The 20,349-nt window shown below is 37.4% G+C and overlaps 2 protein-coding genes across 2 annotated transcripts in view; one reads left to right on the top strand and one right to left on the bottom strand.

Moving 5' to 3' along the window:
- Positions 1-444: 444 nt before the first annotated feature.
- Positions 445-4,407, bottom strand: LOC146481167 (eukaryotic translation initiation factor 1b-like). The gene is made up of 3 exons (XM_085108876.1): positions 4,228-4,407; positions 3,950-4,110; positions 445-1,114 (listed from the first exon to the last, which is right to left on the bottom strand). Exons 1-3 carry the CDS (start codon positions 4,253-4,255, stop codon positions 968-970), a joined length of 336 nt encoding a protein of 111 aa, XP_084965002.1. The 5' UTR covers positions 4,256-4,407; the 3' UTR covers positions 445-967.
- A 57-nt stretch (positions 4,408-4,464) lies between these two features.
- LOC146481166 (vam6/Vps39-like protein) overlaps positions 4,465-20,349 on the top strand; it is a 44,227-nt gene continuing 28,342 nt past the window's right edge. Inside the window, exons 1-5 of the mRNA XM_085108854.1 lie at positions 4,465-4,820; positions 9,326-9,391; positions 9,495-9,562; positions 18,878-18,920; positions 19,691-19,785. Coding sequence (XP_084964980.1) covers positions 4,748-4,820; positions 9,326-9,391; positions 9,495-9,562; positions 18,878-18,920; positions 19,691-19,785 — 345 coding nt within the window. The 5' untranslated portion in view covers positions 4,465-4,747. The remainder of the gene's footprint in view (positions 4,821-9,325; positions 9,392-9,494; positions 9,563-18,877; positions 18,921-19,690; positions 19,786-20,349) is intronic.

Raw genomic sequence — 20,349 nt, 5'->3', positions numbered from 1 at the left:
AGAAATAAAAGTTGGCGTGAAAATTTTCTGTGATTGTTCACTACTATGTACTATTTAGAGAAATGAAATAAACAAAGATAGGTCAGCATGTCCGCAAGTGGAAGACAAGTGGAATACTAGTATGCCATTTCAAAAATGTCTTTTTTGTCGGTTTTTTTTTCAAATGCATGCAACACAGGGCAAGTTGCAAATATGCAAGAATATTTAATTAAATAACACTCATTTTCAGATATCAAGGTTTGTGCTGTATGAAAAAAGACAACACGAGTATCTTCAAAACAGTCAACATTTTTTTCTCCACGTACTCATAACGCAACCCTCCGATTTAAACTTCTCCATGGTGCCTTAAATTATTATTATTTTTGTTATTACTGTCGGGCAGTACTTTGGGTAATCACTCAGTAGTGTTTGTATTCTGTAAACAGCAAGATCAAAGGCTAAATATTTCTTTTAAGCTTACATGTAGCTAATGCCTTTATTCACAGGAATTTGCAACTGTAAAAATATACAGCTCTATAACGCCGCTCATCATCAAAGTAACATGCTAGTAAAATGTTGTTGGAAATATATCAGATTTCCTTTACTTAATGTTTTTGTTGCCTATTCCTACTGTGAACTAGAGATAACAAAAAAAAAAAATAATAAATAAGAAAACAAAACAAAAAAACAACTATCTAATGGCACCAGTTCACAAAACTTACTTTTAACTTAAACACTTTAAAAGAAATATTGTATGCACCAAAGGAACAGTCTAAAAAAAAAAAAAAAAAACAAAACAAAAAAAAAAAAAAAACAAGAATTATTGTAATGTTACTGAATCTGTGAGTTTCTCAAGCAACAGCATAAGTTTTCTACACAAAAAAAATTCTGGTTTAGGGTTGAATCAAACCACCGTCCTACATGGAAGGGAAACAGAAATTTATACACAAGCATGATTCAGTGCTTTAACCAAGGAGACAGAAGGCGTTTAAAAGCCATGGACATGCAACTGTTCCTTCTTGGCCAGACCAATATTCAGTAGGAACTCGCTTATGTTCACACGTTGATCTCCTTGCAGCTGTATCACCTCTCCATACTCTTCATTTTCAATGACTGTTCCATTGCAAGAAAATTTCTACAAAAAGAATATCCATGTAAGTGATAACTTCAGAGGTCAACATGCAATGACTGGTCTCCAGGGAAGCAGTTAATGTTGTTTCCCCGCGAATCTTAATGTTTATCTTGGGAAACATTGAGATTCAAAGTAAACAAACTTGACTGGTTTCCTGAGGGACTAGTCATTAAAGGATCCAAGTCAGCCTCCGCCTTTTTCGATGCAATCAAAATTATTGATATTGCATGGTGAAGCAAAATCTTATTGCTTAACTGTAAGTTGTGTTCCTGAAAGTATGTTTCATTATCTTTAGTAGTTTCACAGTAATTTTGTTCATTTCGACATGCTCCGAATAAAATATAATAGCCAAACTCTCGCATATAAACAAAAACAAAGGTGTGAGTGACTAGGGCCCTTTAAGTGATTTGTTACATATATATAACACAACAAATACATTTAATTTAATATTGTTTCTATTATGATAGTATTCGTAGTAAATTTGAGTGGAATTGTAATTCATTGTAAGTCTAAAAAAATAGTCATACCTTGTCAGTAGTAGCATTTAATTTAATATTGTAACTATTATTATTATTATTATTATTATTATTATTATTACTTTTTTGTAATTTAGGTTAGTATCTTAAGTTGGTATGGTTAGTATTGTAAGTAACGTTTAGTATTCTATAGTTAATAAAAAAAAAAAGAAAGAAAGAAAGAAGGGAAAAAAAAAAAACACAACAAATACATTAAATAGATCAAACGTTGTCCTGAGTCTTGTCTGAATTGTTTTATGGTTTTATTTTTATCTTCAATGAAAAAACCAATTTACTCTCACAATAAATTTGCAAAGCATGGAACAGAATCCATTTGCAGACAAAAACAAAAGACAAACAAAACTCTGAAAAACAATATAATGACAATATCACAAGTTACCCTCACTTACATTCTGTTCACACACAAAAGCGGTCAACAATCACGAGCAACAGTTTACCCTCTGATGTCATAGTTTTTGCAAATTTGTTACATATTGGTGACAAACAGTTCTATTGTTAGCTGTCATGTAATTATGAACTAGCCATTGAATGTGTAAACTTTGGCCAAAAAGACTTCGGCTATAATTATAACAAGGCCCTTTCACACATTGACTCCATTTAAAATACATGTAACAACTACTTTAAGCAGGATGGTTGGCCACTCTGAAGTTCATAAAGAGACTGGGCCCTAGTTCACATATTGTGTTCACATTGTTGCATCATATGAAGAAATGAACTCCATCACCAGAAAGATCATATAAAAATTAGTATGTTTACCAAGTTTGATTATGTTTCATTGTGAGGTAACCATTCTGTGACCTGAAAAAGGTCACTCAAATTCAATACAAAAGTCTTTAATTCTGAGGTGGCATCCCCAAAATCCATACAGTCTCTATTTTTTGCGATTTTTGAAAGCCTTCTACGTGGTTGCAATCTAACGACAGGACCTCAAACTTGGTAAAATGACTAATTTTAATGCAGTCTTTCTTGGTGAGGACTCCAATTTCTGATTAAATGAAAATTTTAAAAACTAGTACCCAGTACCAAGCAGTAGTAAAATATGGGGAAAGAGATGTCTACTACATTCAAAAGAATTTAGAGGTTCAGCAAAGAGAAGAATCCTATGCCTGACGCATGCTTTAAGAAGAAAGAGACTTGGACTGTGTACTGTGCCTAGCCACTTTACGATTTCTGTACTGATTTCTTATGCTAGATTTACAGTGGAGAAGATGCATTCTTGAGCTCTGAAAATTTGCATTCTCTAATACAACAGTTCACAATATTGATGAATGTAAATATATGAAACATATATTTTGAACTGCGGATGAAACACCAAATAGAAGAAAGAATCTTGCAGCTACTACAGAACTAAAGCAGTTGCGAAAAGAAAGCCTGAAAATTTTTTGGCTTGAATGGGATTCGAAGCCATGACCTCTGTGATACCGGTGCAGTGCTTGAATTAAAAAAAAAAACAATTTTTTTAGGCTTTCTTTTCGCAACTGCTTAAGCGAGATTCTTTCTTCTATTTGAGTTCACAATGATGAAAGTGCTGTAAATAAGGGAGCAGGTTCTCTTCTTCCCAACATGCATACAACCAGTGACATCACAACGTTGATAAACTCAGTCCCAGTGCCCGGACATGTCTTTGGTCCAAAAAGTCAGTTTCATTGGCAAAAATCTTTATAATCACCTTTCAAACAATAAATTTAGGCAATAAAAATGTATATGAAAATTTTGTTTTAGCAACAAACAAGGAATATTGATGAGGGTGTACACAGCAACAGGTTTCTACTGTGCTGCAAGTAGGCTACACCAAAAATAGTTCAATTCCCATAATTAGTGCTTGCACAAAATTTGTGTTGGTTGGTTGACAAAAATATGTTTTATGTATAGGTCAGGCAATAGGACGGCCTTCTATCAGGAAGGCGAGTTTTACATCATCCTTCATTGTCAGCTGCTCTAATTGTATTACAACTAGGATGTTGCATCATCTCATTACCTTTGTGCTGCAGATAAACAAAACCGTATATTGCAGTTCACACGAAATCGAGGAACGAACTTGACAAAGTGAAATTTACAAAGATTCCTTAAAACTGGGAAATTCGATTCGAAAAATTTCCCTGGTTTATCTTAAGTTTATCTATTCTATAAGCTTAAATGTCCCGAAGGATATGTCTGAAGATATTCCATTAATCTCAGAAAAAAATATTTCCCTAAATAGTGAAGGAGGATTTACCTCACGACTTAAAATATAACCTTCAGGAGTTTCATAGTGGTATGATCAAATCACCATAATATGACTCCTTGCATAAGACGAACTAACCTTTTTGAATACTTTTACAAGCTTCTTCTTGTCATAGGATTCATCAATGCCTTGTACTGTTGTTAGAGTCTTGCGACTACTCCGTTGCTGTACACGAATGTGTATAGGCTGTTCTTGTTTTGATGTTTCGTCGACACCCTTACTTGCATCCGCAAAAGGATCTATAAAAGTAAACAAACGGAAAATAATGAATGTCAAAGACAGAGAATCGAAATTTAGCTCATATTTTAATTAATTCTTGCAACAGAAACAAAATAAGTCTTCGGATGTAAAATTACCGAAAGTTTGCAAGTTCTGAATTGACATGCGAGCTTCTTAATACCAACTGGTTGAAAATCTGGTCAAATTCGGCTTTGATGGTTATGGTTCACCAAGATACAGAACGATTTCACTACAGATATCCTCCTCGAAAAGACGTTTCGAAAAATGGAAGAAGAAAGGTTTGCCAAGCGCACGGATATGATGTCATTATACGTCATCAGTCATGTGATTTTCACCAAAAGAGAAAGCGTTCTCGTGCTTTCTCGTGCCCGATTTCAGTCGAACGCAGCGACTGATCCAGAACAGGAACTTTTCTACACCCAAACAGCGAGAAGAGATTTCTCCTTTCTCCTGGTAGTTTCCCTTCATTTTTTGATCGACGTGTATTTTCATCAGACAGTTGAATCGGTTGCCGGCCAAACAAGGAATAGCTCGAGCTGGAGTACTGCAGGCTCAAGATCGCTTTGTGCAGGAGAACATCGAGCCATGTAGGGTACAAAACATGAATGTTGTTTCCGCATCAACGTGCTTACAAACATGCACGATGCGTTTGAACATGCAGTTATACTGGAGAAGCTTCCTCTGCAAATAGAGTGCATTGCTACTTTTGGTAAGAAATAAGCTTAATGAAAAACTAAAAAGCTGAATGCTGTGTACATGTCGCGAGACTCCCCACATTGAAGTTCGTGCGATGATTATTTGCGTTTCCATGCCCGGAATGGGGAATTCTCATTTCCTCTCATTTCGATATATCTTCTAATTAATTCTTTCGTTACTGGTTATTTACCAGAACGTTTTTGAAACATTACGTGGTGACAAATTCTGCCAAATTATTTATGGATGTATTGGCATCAGTTTATCTAGCAGTGCCCATCCACCTCCTCCCTCCCCTCCCTGATTAGCTTTTCTTGAAAACATACTGGCAAATACCCACACGGCAGCCATAAATGAGGTGTTCAACAACCCCATGATACAGTTAATAAAGAAGTTGATTTGTTCATTTATGAGCTCACCTACACACTAAATTAATATGAAAGTTTCAGGCCAAACCAAGTCTCAGAGTAGTCTCATTTCTCAGTATTTTCCCGGTCACCGTTCATTCTGTGGATCTGCCATCTCATCGTCCTGAGTGGCTGTTTACATGGAGGGAGGAAGATCTTAGCACTAGGAAGATCCTAGAAGGCAAAACAACTTTTTGGTTAGTTTACATGCAGAGATTTTGGTTGGGTTGGTTACCGAGTGGAGAAGGAAAAGAGGAAAAATTGTCTGTCTTAAGCAGTTGAATGCCTGGCTGCCACCATGTTTGTTCTGTTTTGTTCCAAGTACTAGGATCTCCTGAGTGAAGGTAGTTTACATGGTGCTAGGATCTTCCTATTTCTCAGCTGGGAAGGTGCCAGCACCACGGCCAAGTACAACTTTTTGCATGTAAACTGAATACAGAAAACATATGCAGCTAGGTTGATCTGCCTTCTAGGATCCTCCTCTCTCCATGTAAACAGCCCCTTAAATAGTGTAGTTTGTTGTGGAATCCTTACAAAATCCACACTTACAAGTCTTTCAAGTTTCTAAAGGGTTATTCTCCATAATACTGAACACCAACAGCTAATGATCTCCCACACAATAGGCATGTTACAAAACTTACTGGCATTCATGTTGTGACATTAGTCATATAATTCACAAAACTTATAAACTACAAACTACATTACTTTGGGCAGATAGGGCTCATTAGCTGGGAAGGCTGCTCATCTAGAAGAAAGCAACTCCGATTTCAAACTTCCTCAAGGTAAAATCTGAAGTGGAGCCCCTGGGACAGTCAACTGTCTATTTTTGACAAGCCCTGGCAGCTCCTGCAGCCAAGTCAATTCCAAGTGTAATGCTGTGCATTCAGCCGAGAGGGGGGCCCTTTTGTTTAGGCTGCAAAAGGTCTCCATACACTTTCGTCCAGGCTAGCAACCTGGAAGGGCTTTTCCAGTCTCACCACATGGTGAGAGCACAACAAGGAAGAAGGTAGTTACTAGTTAGAAGTCCATGTTCGACTGGTGTAGAGTTGAATGCCATGGCTTGTCTTCGATGGTGGGAGGGATCATCACATTCCCCTGGCCAGCAACTGCCTGCCTCAAGCTAGCCAGCCTTCAGTCAGTAAGATGCTGAACTGCCATGGTCTTCCTGCTTCAGTGGGTACCTGAAGCTTAGAGTCTATTGCTCAACAAGCAGATCATAACCATGCACAAAACAAACAAACAAAAGACTCCAGCTCTTTGAGTAGCAAACTGGAATGTGCGAACCATGTGCCCTAGGCTGACTGAGGATCTTTAAACAATAGATGATGCTTGCAAGCCAGTCATAAATTAGATTGTGAGCTGCACAGGCTGAACATTGATGTAGCTGCCCTACAGGAAACATGACTTCCAGGCTATGGATCCTTAAAGGAGGAACACTAACTTCTTTTGGCAGGGGAAAAGTGCTGTGGAAACCAGAGAACACGGAGTTGGCTTTGCGGCTATGAGGAACACACTACTTTGCATGATTGAGCCTCTAAGAGGCGACAGAGAGAGAATCCTTGTGCTGCACCTCTCAACAGTAGAAGGCTCCATCAACATGGTGTGTGTTTACGCCCCCCAGGTTGCATTCTTCAGTGGAAGACATAGGACAGTTCAGTGATATAACTGGATGCTGTTGTCAGATTCCATCAACAGTGATTCCAATGCAAGGGTGGGTGCAGATTGAGAGTCATGGCCAAACATCCAAGTACATCATGGCATAGGGAAATACACAACAATGGCCAGAGACTACTAGAACTCTGCTGCTAGGTCACAACCTGTGTGTGTCCAACTGCTTGTACTGTATTTTTTAAATCTTAGCAGTTTATTCCTTCGTTGAGCATTAGGAATTTTCTTTGAGATCATGCTGAGCATGTTTACCGGTACCTTGCTTTCACTAAAAATATCATGCTGGATCATGGCAATTGGGTGATGCAAATTTTATTTTAATGTCTTCGCTGACAAAATAAATTACTTACTATTAGTGATACAACTAAGAAAATACACTGAAGTTTCATTTTGTCACTGTTTTTACAACAACTCAAGTGAGCCTTATGCAGCAGTTGCACGTGCTATATTTGAAAGAAAACAATAAAATTTTGGCAGCTGAAAGTACACAGTAAATGATCAAAGGTCGTGACTGAGATCTTAGTTTGTGAAAAATAATGCCGTTCAGTTCATTTCAAATGATGCATTTATTATCAAACCATACTCTCATCCTCCACTTAAGCACTTTACTTTACTAGCAAACACTATAAAAAAAGTGGAGTGAGTAGGAGAAGAAGAGTAGAAAGAGGCCAAGAGAAAGGCAAAACAGAGGAAAGAAAAGAGAAAAAGACTGTGCCAAGCTGCAGTTGTGAAGTCCTTGACTGGGGACAGTGCAGAAGAAGTTATATTGCCACTGTCAGATGACATGATCTGCCTGCAAAACACTGACAGCCTTCACCCAACCGTACTAGTAAAAGGCCTAGATCAACTTATTTCTGAGGGCAGCCTATCTGTTGGTGCAGCCAGTGGAATCCAAACATATCTAACTAGCGAATCCATTGAATGGAACCCATTTGCTGTGTAAACTATTGGTGTGAGATTACCTTTTGAAATACTCTTTAGCATTGTTGTATCTTATAGTTTGATTTACTGTGGTACAAGTACATTAAATATCATGCGGTTCTGGAAGAATTTAAAAAAAACCCAAAGCTAATGACATCAACCTTCAAACTTTTTTGTCCCCCCCCCTCTTTCCCAGATCCAGAGTAAAATCTTTCTGAGCCCCCCCCCCCCCCCCTAAATAGGGGAGTGAACTTCGCTTGCCCTCCCCTCCCATTTGCCAGCCCCCCCTCCCCATAAATAATGAGCACTCCCTTCTTTCTTTGTTTTTGTTGAGTAAGGGTACTATATACCCAGAAGGCAAAAATATGAAAAAGTTGGCAGGTCTTAGTTTTCATTTAAAACTTAAGAAATAAGGGAGCCTTAGTTAGGAACTACCGTCAAAGCATCTTTAGCATGTGCTTAGTGACCCAGAAGTGAAAAGAAAAGAAAGCATTAGACAAGTAGAGTCAAAAACGAAAACTAAGACCCTAGTGCAAAGTGATGAAATAAGGGAGTCTGAGATACTAGTCTTAGGTCTTAGTTTTCAGGTGTCTTAGGTTTAATTTACAGCAAGCTAAGTAGCTGATACTATTCATGGAGGGCTAGTTACTTTTTGTTCAAAGATTTACATAAGTATAGACGGTAAAGGTCATGTTGAATTTGTATTTGAATGTATTTTGTTATTAATCTGCTCCAGTTTACAACACGTGGGAAGGTCCTGGGCCTTACCCAGAATGGCAATTACAAAAAAGAAAATAATAGGCCTTATCACGGTTTGCGGCACCATTTTGACGAGTAGGCAAACAAGTCTTGAAATAACAGTGTTTGTATGGAAATCCGATGTCAAATAATTTTCATAAAACGTCGCTTCTGAAAAATTCATGAATTGGAAACTTTTGGCACTAGGAAAAGGATTTTAAGAAAAAAAATTGGAGGGATTTAGCTGTGCCAGAAAGTGTCCAGTCGTGTTTTGAACTTTCCATACATTTGTCTGTATAGCGAACCAGCCATGAACTGCTACTAAAAATAGTTCGCGGGAAAAAAATACAGGGAAATGTATGGAAAGTTCAAAACACAACTGGACGCTTTCTGGCACTGCTAAATCCCTTCAATTTTTTTCTTAAAATCCTTTTCCTAATACTGAAAGTTTCCAATTCATGAATTTCTCAGAAGCGATGTTTTATGAAAATTATTTGACATCGGATTTCCATACAAACACTGTTATTTCAAGCCTGTTTGCCTACTCATCAAAATGGCGTCGAAAACCGTGATAAGGCCTATTGCTTTTATTGATGAGTTCCATTGTGGAAGACCTCTTTTAAGACTCTACCAAAGAAAACAAATTAATTTAAATAGTAAAAATATCTTAAAAGTTGAATTTTGTGCAGTGCAAATATGCACATAAAGAGTGTCTTACACCTTGAGCTGAATAGCATAGTCAGTGGATATTTATGTCTTATACATGTGTGATATTTGTTATTTCTAGGGGACAATCTTCTTGTGGGAACCAGACAGGGACACTTGCTTCTTTATGGAGTCAAAGATGGATCAGGTAAGGCAAAATTGAAATTATAACGTTTGTCAATATTGTATATCAATTTATTTGTTCTAATCTTTACCTTCAATCATGGCATATTTGTTTTGCTCATCAATAGGGGATAACAGGTTTGAAGTTGAGCTACGAAGTTCTAACAAATTGTTCTCAAAGAAGCCAATTTTGCAGGTATTAACAAACTTATTGGTGCTATGTTCAGTTTGTTTACTATTTACTAGATCTTCTTTTAAGTTTAGAGTGAAAGGGGAAGGGAAAGTGAAGTTTGACGAGACAATGTATAAGGGATACTTCTGTACCATAAACTAGTCAAAATCAAGAAAGCAAGGCCAAGAACTGATATCATTGTAGAAACCAAGTTTTGGTTTATTACAAGATAGGACTACCTGATTGTTTCAATGACCATCCATTGTCTTGTGTTAGTTTCAAAGACCACATTTTTAATGCAGTTCACAACAACTTTGAGATAATTGCTTCCTATTACAATTGGTCAAAATTAGTGTTTCTTGAAGCTTTCTACATCAAGAATTTCAAGGCTACCATTAACAAAGGACTTAACGCCTCTAGAGAATTAGATCTATTCCTTTGATTACCAAGTATTCTATTTGTTTTATGTATTATTAACACGCCTAGGATATTTAAGTCGCCTCTTGTAAAATATCATTACATCACTATGACTCTGTAATAGAGCTGAAATATTGTATAATGTAGGTTTCAACGATCTCGTAATAAACGTAAACTTGGTCTCTACAATGATATCAATTCTCAGCTTGCTTTCTTCATTTTGTATTCAAAATTGTTGGATGGCTCTGGATTATTAACTAGTCAATTGTCTGTTAAGTGCAATACCGTGCAAATGTAAGTTGACAGTCCCTCGAAGCTCGAACGTCGATCCTCGATCCTCGATCCTCTATCCTCAAAGCTTTCGAGTATCGAGGTTCGAGTTGAGTGCATCGAGTATCGAGTCGAGTGCTTCGAGTTTCGAGACAAGAAACAAAGAACTTTGATTAGCGTGATTAGTTTTTCACACGTCTTATCGGAGTCCATAGTTTCACTTCGTTTTACAGTAACCAACTGTCACTCGTTAACATGACTCTGTTGTGACAACGTACTGCGACAACCTCAATAGACGTTCTCTGTTCGTTTTCATTTGCAGTCTTCTATTGTTGAGAATAAGTACTGTATAATAATAAAACGGCATCAAGACTGCTTGAAGGCTCATGTGTTCTTGGTTTTTAATGTTGTACATGTTCAAGGCAAAGAAAGTGCAATCTGTCTTAAAAAATTAATTTTAAAACCAATAACTGAATAATGGAAAAAAATAATTGTGTTCGCAGAACGCCATCCTAATCTTGGTTACCGCTTTGAATCGAGATTTTTTTGTCGTCGATGGATGGATCTTGAGACGCACATGTAGCATCCCCTGCAGATTTTTTTGCAGGGGCGGATGACATCACAACAGGGAAAAACAAAGTATGAATGACATCAGGCAAAGGATGGTTGCTAGGCAGCAACAGGGTCTATGTAAAATGCAGAGTGGATGGCGGATGATAAAATGCGGATAATAAAATGCAGATGGAAAAATGCGGATGACAAAAAAATTGAAATGATAAATAAATTGATAAATTAATTAATCACTGATTTCCCACATTTTTTCTTCATGTATCGTCGAATCCGAAAAGAAGAAAGAACTTTCATCGAAGAAGACGTACTTTATCATCGGGCTCCGTTCTCCTTTTCATCTTAACAGTACCACTACAGTCTTTTTTTTTTTTGCCATCTTTATTAATAACTGACATTTAACAAAGAAAACTGCACTACTACCACTACAGTACTTGATCAACACACCACCCTACCCTATATAGTTGTCAATTTTGCACGGAGTGTTTGTACGTGCCCAGCATCTGTAGAAAGGCTTGTTAGTGTGAGTAATAGCTCAAGTGAATGAACCGCGCACCTGGGTTAACCGATGTCTGAGTTGTCGTAAAGCGACGCGGATTTGGGCCAGCCAACTTTTGCTCTGAAGAGGTGAGTTAAGTTAATGAATTGATTAAAGTCAATAGAACTTCAACCTTTTTTTAATGTCAGGCAATTTTTGTTAACCTTTTTTTGTGTACACAGTACATATATAGTGAAAATGCCAGTCCAGCCCACGATGTTAGGGATTATTTATAGCTTTTGCGTTTTAATGCATGTTACAAAATGGCGATAGTAGCATTTTAGTTATAGCTTTGACCAATGTCTTCCGGCTTCTGTCGAGGTAAATCTTATTATCATTGTTTTACAGCCACTGAAGGCTAAGCTTACCCCTAGACCCGCAAGTAGACAGCATATCGTAAGCAAAATAACTTACTTGATTTGCCGGTTAGCCTCCCACGCAGACGTTCGTAGGGCTCGTCACGTCATATTTCCGTTCGTGGAGAAGAAAATATTGCGTGACGAGCCCAACCGAACGTCTACGTGGGAGACTATTTGCCAGTTTGGTTATATTTCTTAAGGTAGGGGTAAATGTGAATTTGGAAGAAAATTATTTTTGGAGCACCAACAGACAGTTGCCCCCAACCCAAGAGCACACCAGGTTGGTAGGGGACTCTTTGAGTGTCCATATATCAATTTTTAACTTCAAATTCTAATTTTTAAACTACATCAAATCTTAACTATTTCTTATTTCTCCAAAATTTTACTACTCTTTTGAGAAAAACTATCTCCTCCCAAATATACCAAAAATCCCCAACAAATTTATACAATACCTCCAAACATTGATTTGTGTTATGAGCTAAGGGTTCTTGTATTGCTTGAAACACGAACAAGATATTTCCGTTAAATCGATTTTAAGCGGCTTGAAAACAGCTTTCATTAATTTAATGCCTTAAGACAAGCAAAGCGGTTAGAAAAATTTGTTCCGGCTATTTCCTAGTGCAACTTAATAACATCAACAAAAGTCAAGCCATAGCGTAAGTCTTTCGGCATGAATCAGAACTAACGTAGTATAATTTTGACATAACTTTCTAAAAAAAATTGGGTGTAAGAAATTGTTTATTTATTTATTTATTTATTATTTAAATTTTTTTGTCATCTGCATTTTTCCATCCGCATTTTGTCATCTGCATTTTATCATCCGCCATCCGCCGTCCGCCGTCCGCCGCCATCCGGTCTGCGTTTTACAAAGACCCGCAGCAACAGGTTGGAAGACAGAGGGTGCCAGTTAAATGCAGGGTCGGGGCCGGGGCCGGGGCCGGGGTCGGGGTCGGGGTCGGGGTCTGGGTCTCTTTTTTTTTCTTCTTTTTTTCTTTTTTTTATTTTCAACATCACAGGTCATTTGTGGGTCAAATAAGGATTAAAGCCAATATAAAAAAGTTAAGTCTCTAAAGCTTACTAGCTCAGGATAGGTCATCGGTGACAACACTCGATGCAGTTCCGTATTCTGGCGGACATTGGTTCCGTGAATTGACTACCTTTTATTCTTCTAAGAAACGAAATGAGGCAAAAAATACAAGGTACGAGACAATATATTTCCTTGAACTAACAAATTCTTGAACTAGAATGTGCATGAACTTACTATGAACTTTCCATACATTTGTCTGTAAAGCGAACCAGCCGTGAACTGCTACAATAGTTCGCGGGAAAAAAATATAGGAAAATGTATGGAAAGTTCAAAACACGACTGGACACTTTCTGGCACAGTTACATCCCTCTATTTTTTTTTAAATCCTTTTCCTAATGCCAAAAGTTTCCAATTCATGAATTTTTCAGCAGCAATGTTTAATGAAAATTATTTGACATCGGATTTCCATACAAACACTGTTATTTCAAGCCTGTTTGCCTACTCGTCAAAATGGCATCGAAAACCGTGATAAGTCAGTTTTGATGTCAGCGATGAGATTTCAGAGTTCTCGTAGAAATTTCCCTAGTTTATTGACGGTATAAAACTATGAATTTTTCTTTACATTACAGCACAAGTATTTCAAGAATAACAATTGCCTCTCAAGTATTTTGAATCTTAATTTTTTTTTGTCAGTTAATGTGTCTTTTTCGGAAAGACTTCCAGAGAAATGTTCTACATTCCATTCAAATGTTGAGCTTTACAAAGGAATTCAAACGCATGTTTATTTCATTCTCAGAAATAATAGTCACACATGACATGGATTGACTGTAACAAACTAGCACGATCATGGAAGGCAGAGGGGGTGTTCATAGTAAGTTCATGCACATTCTAGTTCAAGAATTTGTTATTTCAAGGAAATATATTGTCTCATACCTTGTATTTTTTGCCTCATTTCGTTTCTTAGAAGAATAAAAGGTAGTCAATTCACGGAACCAATGTCCGCCAGAATTCGGAACTGCATCGAGTGTTGTTACCGATGACCTATCCTAAGCTAGTAAGCTTTAGAGACTTAACTTTTTATATTGGCTTTAATCCTTATTTGACCCACAAATGACCTGTGATGTTGAAAAAAAAAATAGAGACCCCAACCCCGGCCCCGGCCCCGGCCCCGACCCCGCGTTTTACTGACACCCGAAGACAGACGCAGTTTATCGGAGCAAATTTGCATACATCGGGAAAGTTTTACCAGATCACACTCCAACTGCAATGTTCATCAATATTCACTGGATGGAAATATCTCTGCAGAATCTTTTCCCTTTCTTCCAGAAATCTTTTTTGTGAAAGATTAAATTGAAGAAAAAATAACACGTTTTGTGGCCGCGGTAAAATAATTTTCCGTGGGAAATAAATTCATCGAACACGACAGCGCTGCACGCCCGCAAACAAGCCTGTGGAACTACAGAGGATACCTATCTTTCGAGTTAGGAACCGAGTTGGGAATCGAGTTAGGAACTGAGTTGGGAACCAAGTTAGGAACCCATACATCGATTAGATATGTATATGTACCGATTGGCTTTTTCTTTCATCTGGGGAGAGAAAAACTTCTTGCGTACCTGTGACAGTTGCCAGATCGGAATCCATCAGATCAGTAGAAAGTGTCCATAATCCCACTGTATGAATATTATATCTATGCCAGAACAAAACGCCGTACATTTTTAGACTGTGATTTTAGCTCTCCTGTAGCTCACTAAACTTTCTATTTTATGTGGTAAATTCCTTAAGTCGCCGTCTTTCACCTCAGCTGGCCACACTTCCATGCGATTGTTTTATTTTGCCAGGTTCATTCCTGAAAGTCATCATTGTGGCTCAGAAACACAGCAATTTTCAGGTAGATCGAAACTGATTAACAACGTACGTTTTAGAGATAAAAACGGTTTCGAGTAATTAATCACCGACAGGACAGTATGGCCAAAGGCTGAAAACACATTAACCAACTTTCCAGGAACACCTCGGGCACGTATCTCGCCTTCATATTTGTCCACTGTGATTTTCAATCTATCGAACTCAAGCTTTTAAAGGCACACCACAGGATCTCTCTCAATAGTTTGTAGCTGTTGCGTTTTCTTGGGGTCCAAAACACGATGAAATATAATAAATTATTCACGGCTAAAATCAAAGACCTTCGCTTTACAATATCTTGGCCAAAAATCACCCAAATTGCGTTCGAATTGCTTGTTTTGGCAATACTTCTTTTGATCAGCGGCTCTTTTAAAAGTGGCGATAAACAACTATGAATTTGACCACTCAAGCTTTCCTGACGTCATGAGCTTGTGAAAACCTGCGGTTGAGACCATTGCATGACTTAAAATTAATTTTGATGTCCGATATTTGCCACGATCCAGATTTCAAGTACATAATAGCGTTAAATCGCTTAATGACTTGCTTGTTTCCTTTGAATTCAGCAAATCTTTCTTTCCGCGACAGCGTGGGGCGCGCGAAACCTAATGGTGTGCGAAAAGGAGCAAATGAGAGGAGAGAGGAGCGGGAGTGGATGAAAACGCCAACAGAGGCTACACATAGGCTGCGTAGCGGTCCTTTTCTTTTCGGGACTCGCAATTATCTTTTCCGCTCTTTCTCGTGCCCCTCTTGTTCACATTTGAACTTTAGTCTTAGAAAAACATGGTTTAAGTTTCGTTGTAAACTGCTCCATTGATTCATTGTTAGATCGATTAAAACAAAGTTATTACAAGAAAGTTGTTGAGCTTTGAGTGGTCAGCCCGACTATAACCTGACTGACTTCAAAATTCTTGGTTCAACTTCAAATAGGGCATTCTATTTCTAACCAGGCGAAACCCCTAGTTTAGAGGTAAAGTGCTGATCGGAACTGATGCTAGGCTAATACAAAGACGATTTACTTTGAAAATCAACAACAACAACAACAACTACAAAAAACAGCCAAAAACTTGTCTCAAATCAATAACCAAATCGCCCAAAGTTTGTTTAACTCGCTTGCCAACTTCTAACTCGGTTCCTAACTCAGTTCTTAACTTGGTTCCCAACTCGGTTCCTAACTTGGTTGTTAGTTTATCTCGGAACTACGAAAAGACCATCCTCATCAAAATCATTGCTATGTTCAGAAACCTTTTACAATACGAGTAAAGAGGGCTTTTCACCCAGCCCTAGGTTCGCGAGATTTTGCGTGTCACGTATTACGTTAGTATAAAATCGAAATACAAAATATCTGAAATATACACGCATCAGAAACTGACATCAGGTCCCGGTTGTTCCAAGAGCAGGTTATTTTATCCTGCGGATGATTCGCTATCCAGCGGATAAAATCTATTAGTTGGAGAACATTTTATCCACTGGATAGAGTTATCCGCTCTCTGGTTAACCTTGGCCCAGAGTCTTTTAAAACTGTATGCAAATTAGCTCGCTTCAGTTTGACATTTTTACGGCTTTATAGTCGCGTAAGTTTCGCAGCATTTTGGTAAAATACCTTTTAAATAGAAAGCCAAAGTAGTACGCTGGCCTGTAAGTTTCGTTTTTCTCAAAGATTGAGAGCGTTTTACCGAAAATGATGTGCATTATTTTAAAGTTCGCCGGTGTCACGCAACAGGCCGACCGAAAATACTTTCTATTATTTTTAAGTTCAATAACGTAGCCGCTGAAATTTTAAAGTCAGCTTTGTTTATGAAAATATTTCACCTTGGTAGTTACACAATACGTACATATATTAAAGGACGAAAGAACTACCTAAAAAAAGTCACGCAGCAGGCCGTACAATCGCACAACTTAGGGCTGTCGAACGCACTCTATAATCTTTGATTACTACTAGTTCTAGGAAAATTTTTCTTCCAGTGAGAAACCTAATTAATATCTTATGCCACATGGTCATGAGTAGTAGGTGACCTAAAAAATAACTGTTAAGCCTGATTATAAAATCATTGTGAGTCACTTTATCCTTTGAAGGAGAAAAATTGTTACTAATATGTACTTACAAAGGTCAAAGTTAATAAATTGCAGACACTTTAAAAGATGTTGGCTGTTGAGAAGTGATGCGAGTAATTAGATAATCAAAACAAACATGATTTTTATCACAACAACATTTCTGAAAGTAAATAAAATGATCTGATTTGTCTTTCCTGAGTAGATTTCAGTATTTTTCAGTATTTGTCAGATTCTTGTGTGTGTGTGCAGGCACAGATCGTTAGTAGGGTTGTTTCAAATGTGGCTAAGTTTGTCTCCTCCTTCAATTTTAATTTTAAAAAAATTATGTTTTTTGAAGTTTGAAATTAATTGAAATAGCCTAAAGAACACTCGACTGATGTATAGTCTTCACTAATACATTTTTATTTTGGTGAGAAAAGTGCCATATTGAAAGCCACTCAAGCAGATGGCAATTGTCGTCCTAGTCAAAAGGTATTTTGCACAAAATGGAAGGAGAAAATACAATGGAGAAACATCTGAGGGTGTTTCGTGCTAATTTGCATATTCTTCTTTGGCAGTCTGAAGTCATTGAGCTATTAAAATCATTGCACCATGGGTGCTAGATAGTTGGACACCCAAAACAACTATTAAATACAAAAATTAATCTGTCCCTTGGTAGTTGTGCTTCTGTGGTGCAGTTTGGGTCTTGAGGCAGTGGGTCCCAGGGTTCAAGCCTCCTGAGGTAACAAAGATTAATTTTTTTTTTTATTTTTTCTTTTTTGCTTTTAAAATTCTTTTTCCTTTTTCTTTTTCACATTTAAAAGCCAACCACTCCAAAACCTCAAAACAATTTTCAAAATGAAAACTCTCTTAAAAAAATACAAAAGTATTCAAGCAGCTCAATCTTGCTGAGGATAAGGGCTAAAAATCTAGGTGGTGTAGAAGACGGGATAAATGTAGAGTTTTTCTTGCGGTGTTAAAATACGATTTATATTTCAAGTCCTGGGCCAACCAAACACAATACGAACAATGTTTTATACCTTTCTCCTCTTCACATCTTTTTACCAGAAAAAACATGCTTCTTCTGAAATAGGTCGTAAAATACATCTACACAAATCTCATGATAACTTGTCAATTCATCTAGCTTAACATAAATTTACAATGCACTGGAGTTTTCAGTAAAATGCGGCCATGTGGCCGATGATGTGAGAATGACAAGGAATCTATGTAACGTCCATTACACCGACTTCTCTTCAAAGAGAAGTCAACCGCACAATTTTGAGTAACGCTTACCAGCAGCCTTGCAACCATGTTCTTTGCTTTTCAGATGATAACATCCTGTTCGAACACTGATCAGAAGGAAAACGCTTATTTGGCTGTAGTTATGAATGTAACTTATGATGTTATCAGCCTAAGTTTGATATGAGAGATATTTGATGGCACATATTTAGTGATGCCAACTCTCCCACTTTTGCGGACGAGGCAAAAAAGCAAAGTCTCCCGCTCACCCGGTTTGGATCATAAATCTCCCGCATTTTATGTCCACTATAGATATTGAATACTTAGTAAAATATAATAAAGAAAACATAGCCTCGATGCCACACCCCTCTGAGGGTCTTTGCTGTTGCTGATATGGTTCTGCTGGCTGCCCCTGAAGATTTCTAGATGTCTCCCAATTTTTGTACTCCGGGGGTTGGCATGTATGCATATTATTTCCACATGGAGTGGCTAGTCACATCCTTTTGAACTTCAAATTGACCATATTTTATTTTGCATTCAAATTTTGTCTTAATAATTAGTAATTATTATTTCTTTTAGTAATTATTATTGTTATTATAATAATTATTATTGCATTCAATGTAGAAAGAATGCACTCCTAATACAGGTTGGAGTCGAGATTGTATGGGACAGTTGATCAACCAATGAATGGATCTTGGGAAGCGTACATCTGGCATCCCCCACAGATTTTGCAGGCGGCGGATGACATCATCACCAACTTGGCAAATGAGAGAGAGCCTGGGATCGGGATAATTGAACACAGTCCCTAATCTTTGATTATTGCTAGTCATTATAAGCCTGGCAGGCTGGTGTGAAGTGGAACTTCAAGACGCTTTTCTTGAAATTGTGCTTGATTCTTGCATGACTGTACTATCAATGAAAGTTAATGTACATGAAGGATGTCCTGTATAATTCAGATGATAGTCATTAATCATTATCTTATTGTGTTGCAGCTAGCAGTTGTAGAACAGCTAAATCTGCTGATAAGTTTATCAGGTGTGTAAAATGATAAATTGTACACTTTTTTATCGTTGGTGGTTGTAGAATTTTACTTTGCTTTTGGTGAGTTTTAAATCCTTGGACAAACTTGAGCCATTGGTAGTAAGAGTTTTTAGTTTCAACTGTAAATTAAAAGACAAGTGTAAGAGACAAAAACAGAGAAATTCAAGAGTGCTCATTACAAAGAAATGCCATGAAACATGGTGACTTTTTCAGAAATTTATCTGGGAATAACTTGGTGTGGTCGGTTAGTGTTCATTGACTTTGATGGTATCATGTCAAACCAATTTTTGACAGATTGCTTTTTCAGAAAATTGAAAATCCCATTTTTAGGTGAAGAAAAATTAGTCTTTTTTTGCAGTAACATTTATGTTTTTAGTTCATATTAGTGGTTTTGAATACTTTTCATTCAATTTTGGTACTTTCCTGAACTTTTGGAGAAATTTAGAAATCCAAGATGGCCACCATTTGGTAATGATGACGTAATTACAACATAATATGACATCATCACTTCTCACTGTGGACCTCAAAGAGAACATTGTTGGATGTACTACTTATACTCCAAGTGTCATAGTCGTAGCTTTAATAGTCACAGAGGAGGCGCCCCCACCCCCCTCCCCCAGTTCAAAAGACAAGGAAAAAAACAGTCTACAGTAGATAGGGTTCAATAAGTTAACTATTCTGTTAAATATTACCTAACATTTGCTTTGTTGGTGCACAGCTTGTGTGGTGAATTTTGTACTATGAATCATGCCTTTTGTTGTTAGACACTGTGATCAGTATACATAACCTGGAAACATTTGCCCTCAAGTTTACTCTACACAAAACAAAAGGAGCCACAGTTTTTGCTGTAGATATAAAGGTTTGTAGTAATAATGATGTACACCTTCTGTTAGTTTCATCAAACACTAGAATAAGATTCTCTTTCCTGTAGCTTTAATAAATATCCTTCTTGGAATGTGTTCAATCAATTTTCTCTGCTCCTCATAATTTTCAAGTTACACATAATTCTGAAAAGTGCTCTGAAGGGCAAATTAAAAAACTAGCCTTATTGAAAAGAGCCTAATGACCCTTCGGTCCCCAAGGGTTTCTGCTTGCCCATTAAATAGTCTTGCTTTGATTTTCCACCTGCTTTTGCTTCAAGGTTATGGGGTCTTAATTCTTTCCAATATTATTTCACCCTCTTGCCTTCATTTGGAAAGTGAAACTCTTTTTACAGATCTCTGTCATGCAGCCCTCTTGTGAAGCAAAATCTAGGCAATCATGTCTTAATTTCCTTCAGTGAGATTCTATATTGGCGGTGACAATCAGTTTTTAAATAGATCACCGAATGTGTAGTTTGATCATCTTGCTTATACTATCACTACATCACTGCTATGTTTCAAACAAACTATGACTGCATAAGCAAATATTTTCTTTCTTACCG

The sequence above is a fragment of the Pavona decussata genome, unplaced genomic scaffold (genome assembly GCF_977016875.1).
Source record: "Pavona decussata unplaced genomic scaffold, jaPavDecu1.1 SCAFFOLD_51, whole genome shotgun sequence".
Classification (NCBI taxonomy): domain Eukaryota; kingdom Metazoa; phylum Cnidaria; class Anthozoa; order Scleractinia; family Agariciidae; genus Pavona; species Pavona decussata.
Note: the sequence above shows the minus strand (reverse complement) of the source record. Positions and strands in the feature narration are given on the sequence as shown.

Bases quoted from the DNA above. Each gene is read 5' to 3' on its own strand.
- LOC146481167 (XM_085108876.1), bottom strand. From the start codon at position 4,255: ATGTCAATTCAGAACTTGCAAACTTTCG. The intron at 4,111-4,227 runs GTAATTTTACAT...TTACTTTTATAG, and splicing joins TCAGAACTTGCAAACTTTCG to ATCCTTTTGCGGATGCAAGT. The intron at 1,115-3,949 runs GTTAGTTCGTCT...TTCTTTTTGTAG, and splicing joins TTGTAAAAGTATTCAAAAAG to AAATTTTCTTGCAATGGAAC.